Source organism: Rhodnius prolixus, unplaced genomic scaffold (assembly GCF_049639745.1).
Source record: "Rhodnius prolixus isolate KJV_2025 unplaced genomic scaffold, Rpr scaffold_38, whole genome shotgun sequence".
Lineage (NCBI taxonomy): Eukaryota > Metazoa > Arthropoda > Insecta > Hemiptera > Reduviidae > Rhodnius > Rhodnius prolixus.
Genome location: NW_027411598.1, coordinates 313,007 through 326,680, shown reverse-complemented (window position 1 = coordinate 326,680; position 13,674 = coordinate 313,007). Strand labels below are relative to the sequence as shown.

At 36.8% G+C, this 13,674-nt stretch overlaps 1 protein-coding gene across 26 annotated transcripts in view; it reads left to right on the top strand.

Moving 5' to 3' along the window:
- mbl (splicing regulator muscleblind) overlaps positions 1–13,674 on the top strand; it is a 262,579-nt gene that overhangs the window by 228,810 nt on the left and 20,095 nt on the right. For 24 of the 26 annotated variants that reach the window (XR_012457220.1, XR_012457221.1, XR_012457219.1 and 21 more), the window contains one exon: positions 10,947–10,988. The exons of the other annotated variants lie outside the window; for them this stretch is intronic. Coding sequence is in view for 18 of the 24 variants with exons in the window: in XM_074123940.1 (XP_073980041.1) it covers positions 10,947–10,988 (42 nt within the window). In the remaining 6 variants the exon portion in view is untranslated. The remainder of the gene's footprint in view (positions 1–10,946; positions 10,989–13,674) is intronic. 26 annotated transcript variants of the gene reach the window in all.

Below are 13,674 nucleotides of genomic sequence, written 5' to 3'. Positions count from 1 at the left end.
CTTCCTGTGAACGAATACATTTTCTTATTCCGACTTACTTTCCCTGAAATCCTATATTCCGTGTAAACTGAGGCATTCTCCACATCCCTTCAGGCTGTGACAGTTGGTGCCAAGTTTAGCCTTAAAAATTAGCTGAATAGAACTGCCTTGTAAGATAGAATGGTGGAAAAATGAGTAGATCAGGGAATGAGTATTAGATGGGCGAGCTGCGTGCCCTCTGAGCATCAGATTTCCAAACACGGACTCGCACTCTAGTAGACAAGTAGTTGAAGCTGGTCACATGGCTTCGCCTCTTCTATTTCACCCCATTTAGTTTCTACTGATTTTTTATATTTTATTGCTCAAGTTATTCGATAATTGGATTTATCTGTATCACATCTATTTTATGCCGTACATTAGACTCTGCTTCAGTAGTTTGTATTATCTCACACCCTTTCCCCCTCCCCCTCTCCCAACCCCACACAGCCTAACTTTTTCTCCTCCTCTTTTCCAATCATTTCCATCACTCCACCCTCCTCATACAGGAAGAACATTCCCAGTCGCAGAAGAAAACTTCATAGAATACTTTGCAGCTGCATAACAGTTGACATTTTACTCACATTTTTCCCACTTTCAAAAAATAAGAATAAATAAATATTATTTAAAATTGAAAAATAATTTGAAACTAAGGACAGTTTCCATTGAGCAATATACCCAGGGACGGATATTGTTCATGCCATAAATTACTACTTTTCAGTATTTCCTTCCGTTAGGGCTCAAGGTAATGTGACCATTATACTCTCTAGAATGCTTTTTTCCTTTTTGAGAACATTTATTCCAGAAGGGATGAGAAATAAGGTCCAATTCAATAAATAATTTCCCAGCAATTACAATTGTAGTTGCAAAACAATACTCTCAAATAGAACCATCTCTTTCTCAGTATTTTATATTTAGAAACCAAATTTCTCAAATTATAATATTATTATTATTTTTGGCTAACTTGAAGTTCTGTTCTGTAATTTTAAAATAAACAAGTTAGCTAGCCTATTTCAGTGAATATTTCTTCAGTAGGTCAAATTAAATTTGGAAGGTGATTCTATTTCTATTTGAAATTTCTCTTAAAATCCGAGTAACCATGTTACCATATGAAAATGGGACGAGCCTCTCTTCCAAGTTCTTATCATTTACCATTTTTTAAAAGCGTTTGAAAACACCAAGATCTTAGTTGAACCCTAGCGATCATCGCCATATAACTACGAGGGTCGTTTGAAAAGTCCGTGCAAAAATAAAAACTACTTAATTTTTTGGGGTAAACCTTTTTTATTTTTCAACATAGTCTCCTTTTAGGCTTATACACTTCGTCCAACGCTGCTCTAGTTTGTTGATCCCTTCCGAATAATAGAATTTGTCCAAGTCTGAAAAATAGCCATTCGTTTCTGCAATCACCTCCTCGTTTGAATAAAATCTTTTTCCCGCCAGCCATTTCTTCATATTGGGGAACAAATAGTAGTCCGAGGGAGCCAAGTCTGGAGAATAGGGGGGATGCGAAACGAGTTGGAACCCTATTTCCATTAATTTTGCGACCACAACTGCTGAGGTGTGAGCTGGTGCGTTGTCGTGATGGAAAAGGACTTTTTTGTGGGCCAATCGTGGGCGTTTTTCTTGCAGCTCGGTTTTCAAACGGTTCAATAACGATGAATAATATGCACCTGTAATAGTTTTACCCTTTTCCAGATAGTCGATGAGGATTATTCCTTGCGAATCCCAAAAGACAGTCGCCATAATCTTTCCGGCCGAAGGAACGGTCTTCGCCTTTTTTGGCGCAGATTCCCCCTTGGTAACCCATTGTTTAGATTGTTCTTTGGTCTCAGGAGTGTAGTGATGTATCCATGTTTCATCCACAGTGACGAAAAGACGCTTAAAGTCCTGCGGATTCTTCTGGAACAGCTGCAAACCGTCCTTGAAACACTTCACACGATTTCCTTTTTGGTCAAGCGTGAGCAATCGCGGCACCCATCTTGCGGATAGCTTTGTCATGTCTAAATGTTGATGCAAAATATTATGTACCCGTTCATTCGAGATGCCCACAGCACTAGCAATCTCACGCACCTTCACTCTTCTGTCATCCATCACCATATCATGGATTTTATCAATGATTTCTGGAGTAGTAACCTCAACAGGGCGTCCAGAACGTTCAGCGTCACTTGTGCCCATATGGCCACTACGAAAATTTTGAAACCACTTATAAACTGTTCTAATCGAAGGTGCAGAGTCACCATAATGTTTATCAAGCTTCTCTTTAGTCTCCTGAGGCGTTTTGCCTTTCATAAAGTAGTGTTTAATCAACACACGAAATTCTTTTTCGTCCATTTTTTGAAAATCACTCGACTTCCTCGATTCAAACGAATGCCAAACACAAAGAAATAGACCCGATCTGGCTGAAACTTGGTGTGTGTTCTTCCAAGAGATGCTACTAACTAAACATAACCTCGATACGCGCCAGTGGTGCTATCTCTCTGACTTTGCACGGACTTTTCAAACGACCCTCGTACTTTCTGTGGTAGTAAACTGTTCTGTCTATAGATGGCGCTTTTTGCTTTGTGTTGCGGCACTCATATTATGGAAAGCCCAGAAATCGATCTACTAGGTGTACTAGTAGTTTAGATGAGGCCAGCTTGTTGGCAATAAGTTGTGACACTATCTCTCGGCAGTTAAATACGGGAGACCGGTCCTCATGACGCTAACAGAGCTCCAGTATTGGTAAAGATGTGAGAGTTTTGCCCTAAGGTTGGTAATCTCTGCAAGTTTTCTTCTCTTGTGACTTGCGACTCTGTTGGCATCCTATCTATAAGCCTATCCTTAAAAAATAAACCTAAAAAATCTAACTATTTTTGAGTAAATAATAAGCGTTTATACTTTCGCAATTAACAATTTCATTTTCTCTATCTCAGTCATGTGACCTTGCTTTTTTAATTTACATTTAATGCATATTTTATTTGTGAATGAAAGAAGAACATTAATCTATTATTGTGTTTTATATATTGTTTATTTATTTATTTATTTATTTATTTATTTGAAGTTGAAGCATTGTTGGGCACTAGCCTTCAGATGTGCGGGAGGGCCGCCATGAATTCTCTGTATAATCCTCCTGCTCTGTACCATCAATGCCTTCTAGCCACTTTATTTACATCACTTTTAACTCTGCTCTGTACGCATAGGGAAGCGCTATTTCCTTATTGGCGAGCTCAACTACCCTTCTTAAACATTTATTACTGCACGATACCAAGCTAGCCACTAGACACATCTAGCCTATAGAAAGCTTTATTAAAATGGTCGCTCCTTCGCTGATAGGTGGCAGCACAGGTATATGAGAGAATTATTGTGACGGAGTATACTTCCACCCCAGGAATCCTTTGTAACAAGAGGGACTTGAAGGAAATTATATCTCTTTCTAGCAACCAAGGAATAACTCACTGGGCAAACAAAATCAGCTAGACTAAATAACTACTTTCTAGATTAATCTATTGCTGAACCTAGACAGGCCAACAGAAGGGTGAAATAAATGCAGATACCTGACAGAAATCTCGAAAGACATAACCTACACATAAATAATTCGAGCGATGAAATCCTAAAGTACTACGCTAACAACTTTTCCCTAGTAGTTCAGAACCGCCGGTGCATTCCATTGAATTCATCTCACATCCTCAAAACCCTTCTTTAAAGTCAGTTTTAAGTTCGATTAAATTCAATAAATTCGATGGCACCTCGTGCTGCCCAACAAAAAATCGCGTCTGAGTCGGCCGCATGCAAGCAGTTTCTTGGCTAGAGAATTTGTTTACTAATTTTTCCCTCACAGGTTAATTATCTAAATTATCTCTTATTAAATGAATTATCTAATAATGCAATAAAAAGTTTTAAAGAAGTCTTAAAGACACCACCAATAAAGATTATTCCTGCATGATCTTTCCTCTTTTGTAGTTCCAATGGAATCCAGAATCAGTAACGTTAAAAATGATATAGATAAATAAAGAATATAGAAAGAAAATTCTTTTTCACATAATGCCGCAATAATCGCCATGCATGAGCTTGAGTACAGTGTCTGTGGCTTCTTGAACGGTTTGCATTATTACATTATTCTCGGCCATAACGAATGGGGTTAACCTTTGAGACACCGAGTTTCCACATAAAGAACCCATTCTTGGATAATCTGTTTGGAAAACTCTGCTCCTTCCTGTCTCACATGATTTTCTCGTACCACATTTACGTAATTAAATTTTCTTTAAAGTTTTAATGTTGAAGTTGTTGTCTTTAATATTAGACTGGTCCACTTTGGAGGTGCCATTCCGAAAAAATAGCTAACAACTTTTTTAAGTCTTCTAAGAAATTGACTCCAGTTTTCTTGAATTTCGGATTTGCGGGTGAATATTTTATCTTTGTATTAATATTTAGTGACGCCAAACACCACAGAGATTGTCGCGCCCTAGAAGAAAAAAGATTAGCGTATAAATTGCTCTGAAATAGCTGATCAATGGTAATCACTTCCTTCGCCAAAAAAATGTTTCAAATAAAGATGTTGTAAATTGGTATATGAAATTATAAGTATTATAAATAAGTGTTATAAGTTTAAAGAAAATCTTGAAAAGCTGAAAACTTTTTACAGGGGAACTTCCGGCTGAACAACTTTCTCCATGTCCGGTTATTACGATAGTTTTTGAGATTCGATTCGCAAACAGAAGGATACATGCAAACAGATAGACTATTTTGAAAAACCACATTTTCGTACACGGGAATATTTCGTTCAAGTCCCAAAATCGCAAACGTTCTCTGGGAGAGTGAGAAAAAGTAAAAATCACTTCCTTTTGCTTTTCACATAATTTCAAGGATTTTGCCGCGGTTTTACCTCTAAAAAAAAAGATTGCGTCCCGTTGTTTCAATTTGTAATCAATTACACCGGTAATAAACAGATATTTCAAGACATATCGCCATCTACTGCTGTAAATAAATACAGGTAACCTGCAGTACAGGTAGTTCCCAAGTCGTCCAATTGCTTCTCCTCACGGAATCAGTTGAATTGACTATGTATTTTACTCTTTTGTACGATGTAGCTACAGGACATCAGGATATGGAAAGCTTTGTCAGTATAACAGTAACACTCAACAGAAATGAGTTCAGAACATAAAAAGGAAAGATTGATGCCCGCAGTATATGTTAATCAGTTAAACTCCGCAGTTTCTGCTAATGGATGATGACTTTCGGAGATGGCTCCGCAATGAACCTCCAAGTTATTGGCGAATTATCAGGACACTGATGTTTTCGCAGGATGGTTGGAAAGTATTTTCTAATAAACTGCTACTTGTCTTTTTATTCCTAATTTTTAATGATCCCATAATTTTTGGGCTTTCAAGTGCGCCGGTTTAATCAGCCATGATCCAGTCTGCTTCTATTCACAGTCCCGTAGAAGAAACATTCAATTTAGTGGATCTTTTCACACACTGAACAATGAAATTCTCTATTCTGAATTCGTTCAGTGAAAGTTGCTGAAGCAGACTATGTGGCTGAGAAGTGCTTCACCTCTCTCACTGCTTTACTACAATATGTTCAGAGTTCGCCTTGCAAGCAACAGATCGAAGAGCAAAACATCCAAATTGCTGCAGATGCGAGGTGCTCTGAACTTTGCTTACTGCACTTCACCTGAACAACTCTCTCTAGAACACTCCCTACGCCTTCTTACTGTACCAGATGACAAATGTATTTTTTCTAATTGACAATTTTACTAAATCAATCGACTCTATTGAGAGAATAAAATGTGAATATTCTCTAATAATAGATACAAACCTAAATTTCCGGATTACTAACACTTCCATGGAGGTTTCCGGTGGACAGGCTGTCCAGTTGATGAAGGCCTGCATCACCAACATCTCTTGTGCCAGCTATTGTCGTGTCGTATGGCATTAGGATGGCAAGCCTACAGATTTGGAACAACCCTGTAGCACTCATTCTTGCTCTCTGCGGGCTGTTGGCACATTAAAAGTTGATTCGGAATCCGGCCAGGATTAAAACTGTCCGGTAGGACAGTTGTATAAGGGTTGACCATCAAAAACTGCACGAAAAAGCCTAACGTTGAAAAACACCCAACTTTGACAATTTTTTTCTCTTTTTCTATAAGAGATAAAATTCCCAAATTTTCTTTGAATCTTACTCCAAATCCTCCTTTATGACTGTAATTTTTTTGCAACCACCCAGATCTAATAGGTTTAGAGAAAAAAGTTGCCGAAAATGAGCAAAAACGGCTTTTTCAAAAAATGTTCTTGTTCTTGTTGTTGTTCTTGTTCTTGTTGTTGTTGTTGTTGTTACCTTTTTTGTAAACAACGTAGCGCCTAAACGCGTGAACCGATTTTCATGAATGAGGTGTCATTCGATTCGGAATTTTATGTAGATGTGCCTTTTGGGGGTCTCGATGCTGAACATCGAATGGGAGAGGAGTTAGCCCCCTTTATGTAAGGCCCCCCTCCAAAATTATTATTACTAATTACTCTGTAAATCTTGGCCCGATTTTGATAAAATTTGGTAGGGTGATAGGGTTAGGGCTCCCCTACGTAACATTAAAGCGACGATCAGCTCTAACACTTTTTAAGGGGAAGTATAGCAATCGTTGCAAATTATCGACACGTGAACCGATTTTCATGAATGAAGTGTCGGTCGAATCAAAATTTTGTACAGATTTGCACTTTAAAAGTCTCGACGCCGTGCCTCATAAGGAGGGGAGTTTGCCCGACCCAAATAAGACCCTTTTAAAACTATTATTACCAATATTTCTACCTTAACAAAAACTTACAGTTTAAAATGTTAAGTATAAGGGTTGATTAAACGCCAAAAGGTACACAAATCAGCGAGTACCCAACATTTCATTAATACTTCATTAATATTTAAGTAATTTTACTGCATTAATTTTCATTAATAAGTTATTTTTTAGAATTTATTAGATATCACAGACCCTTATGCTGGCCATTTTCGTCTACAAAATATATGTTCAAGTAGCACTGTAGATTGACTGTAATATCTAGTTATTTATAATAATCAAACTATTAATTACAGGTTAAAAAGAAAAACGTTATAAAAAATAAAATAAAAATATGAGGCTAAAAAATTCAAAACCTTGTTTAAAAAAATGCTTACACCAACTTACATCAATGATTTTGTTTATTTTATTTGTTTATTTTTATTTCTTAAATAAAAATCGTCGGTTTAAGTTCATTCTCCGATTAAAGCAATTGTTATTTTATGAAGTAGTCAAACGTTTATAATAATAGGTAATAATTATCTGGCTTTATCGCAAATAATATAGTTTTCTTCAATTACATTCTCCATCTAGGTGTTCTTCCCACAATGTTGTATATATGTAATATAAAGTAAATAAGATATGCATATATTTATATATTTATATTTAGGACAGCTAATTATTCCAGTATTTTAGTATAAGTAAAATTAGGGGGACTAAATTAAATTACAATAGAGAAATGAATAATTATTGTTTAATAATCTACTTGTTATTAACTGTGTGTTAATTGTGCTCACGAATATTTCGGTAAGACGAATTCAAGACAGTAGCCTACTCTAACTTTATCTTTACTTTATCATGCATGTACGTATATGTGATTTATCATCATTATAACAAAAAAATAATATAAATGAAGTGGCCAGCATAAGGGTCTGTGATATCTAATAAATTCTAAAAAATAACTTATTAATGAAAATTAATGCAGTAAAATTACTTAAATATTAATGAAGTATTAATGAAATGTTGGGTACTCGCTGATTTGTGTACCTTTTGGCGTTTAATCAACCCTTATACTTAACATTTTAAACTGTAAGTTTTTGTTAAGGAGATTTTTGTACCTTTTGGATAGATTTTCCTTTTTGTCTATTTTACAAAGTTACATATCTGCTTTACAGATTTTTTTAAAATTTGGAATAAGCAATTCTATAATTATAATCTGATAAGGTGTTAAGTAAGAACCGTAACTACCACTGGAGAGATCTTTTTAAAAATGATTATAGTTGCGGTCCCCAAACCATCCTCAATAACAATTTCTTTAGAAAGCGTTTTGAATAAAATAGGAAGGTATTTGTACGTAAATAGGAAAATTAAACTGCGATTTCAGTACTTCCTTTTAAGAGGAGTAAGAAAAATGAACTGCGAATACAGTTCTTCTCCCTAAAAGGCAAAGAGACAAAGATTTTGAATCGAACGACAATTCATTGATGTAAATCGGTTCACTCATTGATAATTTTAACGATTGCAGTACTTCTTCTTAGTAGGAGTAAGAGCATGATGGCACTTCACAGCCAAGTAGAGGAGCTTTAACCGCTTCTTGGTGCTAAATTTTATCAAAATCGGACTAAGGGTTATAGAAATATTGGTAATAATAGTTTTAGAAAGGGCCTTATTTGGGTGGGGCAAACTCCCCTCCTTAGAAGGCACAGCGTCGAGACTTTCAAAGTGCAAATCTGTACCAAATTTCGATTCGAATGACACTTCATTCATGAAAATCGGTTCACGTGTCGATAATTTGAAACGATTGCTATACTTCCCCTTAATAAGTGTAAGAGCAGATCGCCGCTTTAATGTTACGTAGGGGAGCCCTAACCCTATCACCCTACCAAATTTTATCAAAATCGGGCCAAGATTTACAGAGTAATTAGTAATAATAATTTTGGAGGGGGGCCTTACATAAAGGGGGCTAACTCCTCTCCCATTCGATGTTCAGCATCGAGACCCCCAAAAGGCACATCTGCATAAAATTCCCAATCGAATGACACCTCATTCATGAAAATCGGTCCACGCGTTTAGGCGCTACGTTGTTTACAAAAAAGGTAACAAGAAGAAGAAGAACAAGAACAAGAACATTTTTTGAAAACGCGGTTTTTGCTCATTTTCGGCAACTTTTTTCTCGAAATCTATTAGATCTGTGTTGTTGCCAAAAATTACATTCATAAAGGAGTATTTGCCCTATATTATAAAGAAAATTTGGGAATTTTATCTTTTATAGAAAAATAGAAAAAAATTGTCAAAGTCTGGTGTTATTCAACGTTACGCTTTTTCGTGCAGTTTTTGACGATCAACCCTTATACAACTGTCCTACCGGACAGTTTTAATTAAAAAAAAAAGTGCTAACAAGTAATTAAGAAAAGTTTGATGAAAGTAGCAATACTACCTCCTTCCGTTTGATTTTGACTATTATAGTGTTACTGGCTTTCTGATAAAATCAAGATTACCATTTTCTGCTGGCCAAACAGAAATATCAGAAATTCAGAGCTATCTTTTTAAAAAGTAGTTCTTTGATTCAGAGGGCTTGCGGTGACAATAATAGGAGATCTGCAGACGGCGTTACAAGAAAATGACAGATACTTTCAATGAGGGCGTCAATGCTGAAGCGGTGGTAGGTCAGCATGTCCTCAGATCCATCACTGCCTCAGCATTGTCATCCAACAAGTTATTTGCTGCTCCTTACGTCTTCTTATTTATTATACTTTATCTTTTACCGCTGGTGTTGTTGGCTTCTATTAAAAGTTTTTATTGCGTAATTTTAATTCTTAATTTGCATATAAATGACTTTTTTGATAACAAATAACACTTTCAGTTTTGTTGGCTGATTTATTTGTCACTTAGAAAGCTTTAAAGTAGATATTTGTGAAGAGCTTAGATTAGAGCTTACGTTCCACACCAGACACCAGAGAGAGCTTATCCGCCATCTTGAATACAACTGCTTATAGTAAATGTGAGCACAACTCTTCTTCTTCTTCTGTCGCACAGAGCGAAGGACACAGTGTTCTTTCCCTCCAGGCTGCATCCTGCAATCGCAACTTTGGACTTCAGAGATCTTGCAGATTCTTTTCTGCCTCTTTCCCGTTTGCTCATCTACGGAGCGCTCGTCCATCTTCAGAATTTCTTTATAAACAAGCTGATTTCGTTACATGTTCAAAATATATGCACCATTTGATTCCTAAAAAATAATAATTTTAGCAGTCAGAACTCACCTGGATCGGAAATGAAATAAAGTGGTCCACCCAACCCCAGCAGCAACAACTGGCACTCATGCTGTTGCTGTCGCTGGGAGCATAACTTCTAAAACATTTCTTTGCTGTGTAAGGGCAATGTTCGTCAGCTTATTAGAAATATCTACATACACCTCTCGCACCTTTCCTAAAAATCACTTTATTGAATTTTAGTGATCTCAAAATGAATACTTTTGTTGAAAGCTCATAAATCTAAAATTCAGTCCTCATTTTTAATTTGTAGATTTAGTTTTTATGTTTTAGATCTTAACATTTTTTACCAAAAAGCCGTATGAGTATTATAGTTATCCATCCTAGAACGCTCTTATTCGGCTAACCGAGATTTATCTTCATACTATCTACGGATGCTGCTACTGTACAATTACCGGGTCTAGATCTACATTATACTCTGTAAAATAATTCTGTTGATGTGACCTATTTGAAAGCGCGCGCCAGTGTACCTACCCGAGAATTCATACCGCCTAGTTACCTTCTCTGCTACTGCAACTATCCATACAACAACAATACAACAACTTGATACTAGATGTTGTTTAAAAAAGGGCCTAAAGGTCGATTAAAACAGACTACACACTTATTCAGCTAGGGCGCAAGAAGAATGACTTGAGCCGCTAGTTGATGAGCACAACTTGCAGTAGCTGCCACTTAAAGATCTCTGATGTTCCCAAAACAAGATGAGCCCTGGCAACATGAAGTTTTGGTTTCAAAACACATGTACTCCTGACCGTGAGGTGGGCTCGCAACTTTCTACTTCATACTTGCTAGAAATTATGTCGGAACTAGCACCAATAAGATTATGTAACATTAAGATTAAGTACCTAGTGGTAATAAACTGTTGTATTAATGCATTGCTTTCAACTGCGATAAAATCTGTATTTATCTGCATGTTTCAGATGGATATGAAATCTGTGGGCTCTTTCTACTACGAAAATTTTGTAAGTTTTAATTGTTATTTTTGTATTCAATTTTCTTATTTTTTTCAGCAAAGAAAAGTTTTTCCCTCCCCCACAAGCAGCACTCGTTGATTTGAAGAAGAATTATTATTGGCGCGTCGACTTGAATCATCATTACATCTATGTATTTGCGCTTCGACTTCTGGCCATAGTGCCTTGTTATTGAGATTCGTAAACAAACTCGGGAGCTCTCTAACTTACGGAATTTCAAAAACTTACTTAACCGTTTTACCAACTCCAGACTTTACAAATATGTAGTGGAGATTGTTTCGACACAAAGTTTTTGGTTAGTGCCGCCGATCTGTTGATTTTCTTTGCAGGAAAGTATTGACGGCCCTGCTGATAATCATTAAAATGACGTCCCTTGGCAGAGCCTGACTTGTGGAAGGTCAAGTAGAACTCCACCTCTGGAACTAAGGTATCTCAAAAAATCCTCAGTAGCAAGAGCAAAGAGACATTGTGAAATTAAAACTAGGTTCAAGTGATAGTTGTAAAGAGCGAGTTTAACATCATCGTCACTGCACACTCAGTTATGTGCCTGGAGCGATATGAAAAGCTTCATTCATGGGCTTATGTTACAATCTAGAATCTAGAACACTAAGCTGGTGGAATTAATCCAACAGAAAACCCAAATCTACAACATAGGATCATTTCCCATTATGAACTTGACCGCAGATGTTGTGTACCCACGGCTAATCCAAGGCAAGCATTGAAAGATCGTTCCCAAAATGATTCCCCACAAGCTGCTCCTTCTGACTGATACTTTTTCGTAGTCTGTCCGAGGGCATTGATTATAATTGAGTGGAATTCGGATTCCGTTAGTGTTTCGCAGCAAAACAAGCAGAGCACCATTGTTTTAACAAAGAGGATCTCCCAAATCGTTGTCCACGATCAATTAGATCGTGCATACTAATGTTATGCGTCCTTAGATCGTGCGTACTAATATTATGCGTCCTTAGAATAGAAGATAAGTTCAAGGAGCCAATGAATGACGTTAAACTTTTGAAGGTGATAAAATTCGATATTTCCAGTCGTAGTCCTTTAGGTCTCCAATCTCATTTATTATCGTTTATCTAAACAGCATTAGGTTTAACGAAATTTTTTGTCTTAAGCCCTGGAAATTAAAAATTTTTGGAAAAATGTGCCAACCCAGTCAGACGCTCTTTTAGTAACTCAACTTTTAGTTTGTTGAGATTAAATTGTCCTAATGGTTTTTTCTTCTTCGCCTTTATTCTACTACTTGAACCTAACCTGACCCAGAAGTTTGGTTCTTATTAGACCAACGGTTTGCGCATTTGTTTATTTGTTCACCTTTTCTTTTTATTTTGAAGATTGGAAAAAATTTCAATGATCTAAATGTTTGGCGGTTCCTCATCAATGACTCTGATCAATATGGATTTGTTTCTACATTTGATTTCGCTGAAAATTACTTTTTAATTATTTTTAGGGGATTCTAATTTTGTTTACATTTGGAATTTGGATTAAATTTGTGAATGGTGTAGGAAAGGAAGGACATCTCGAGTCTATTAGAGAGCGTTCTTCACTCTCTATGACAGTAGTTGTAACTGCTCAAGTCGTTATTCATAATTTCTCAGACACTTGTCGACACATGTCGAGAGAACAAAAAGTCCATGATGGACCATCTGCAAAAGTCCATAATGCGAGTGTACTGGAGAAGATGTTGCTAATCTTAAGATGTTACTTATGGTACATCTCCTGCAATAATGTTGGTATAAAATCTGGTTAGAATCTCTACGCAGCAAGAAAACAATGTCCGGACGGCAAGGTCTTAAGTTGATTCTGTTCTTTACTAGGCGGGAAAACGTCAATTTCTGGCCTCGAATTACTCCAAGATACTCAACATTGGCTGAACAAAGCAGCAGTTGACTCATGATATCGACATAAGATACGTGTACATCGCCGGCCTGCGCTCGGTGTACAGAGTAGTCTCAGTTTCGGGTGGGTTTATCCTGATCTCCAGTCAATTAAAGAACCATTTAACGCGGAATATAATGTGATCAATAGTGGCTGTGCATTTTTTTCACTCTGAAGGAATAGGAAATCCTTAGTATGATTCACTTTTGCGTTGCTGAGACAATAAGTGTCAGGAGACTTTTCAATGCACTACCGGCCTCCGGACCGGACGAGTGTCCCCTCGTTCAACACCAGACAATAAGGCCCCTTAAAGAGAGAATGTAACTTGTTCACGATCCTAGGTTCTGCGTGTCGGAGACCACTGATCGCTAACCACTCACTGAGCTGATATATCCTCTGTTTCCCGTCATTTTTGGGATGTAACAACAGTTTGAGTTTCTAGGCTGTTCTGCATTAATCACTATTAAACAATACTCGTAATGTTTACTAGTTTATTGTTCAACAAACAATTCACTCAACCCATCTTTGAGTCATTCATTCAATTCTTCTTTGGTACCTCGAAGATTTCTTTAGGTGAAGAATTTAATTCAATCTATGTTACTTTCACCTCCTCTTAGGAAAATTTTACCCGGCAAAAAATTAGCCCAGAGATTGGTATAATTGGTGTCCAAAAGAGCATAGTCTGGACTATAAACGGATGAGGAAGATGAGGAAGGAGGCTGCAGAAGAATTTTTTGTTTCTATTGACTAAAGTCCGGTATTTTTTGAACAGAACACGTTGACCCTATCAAAA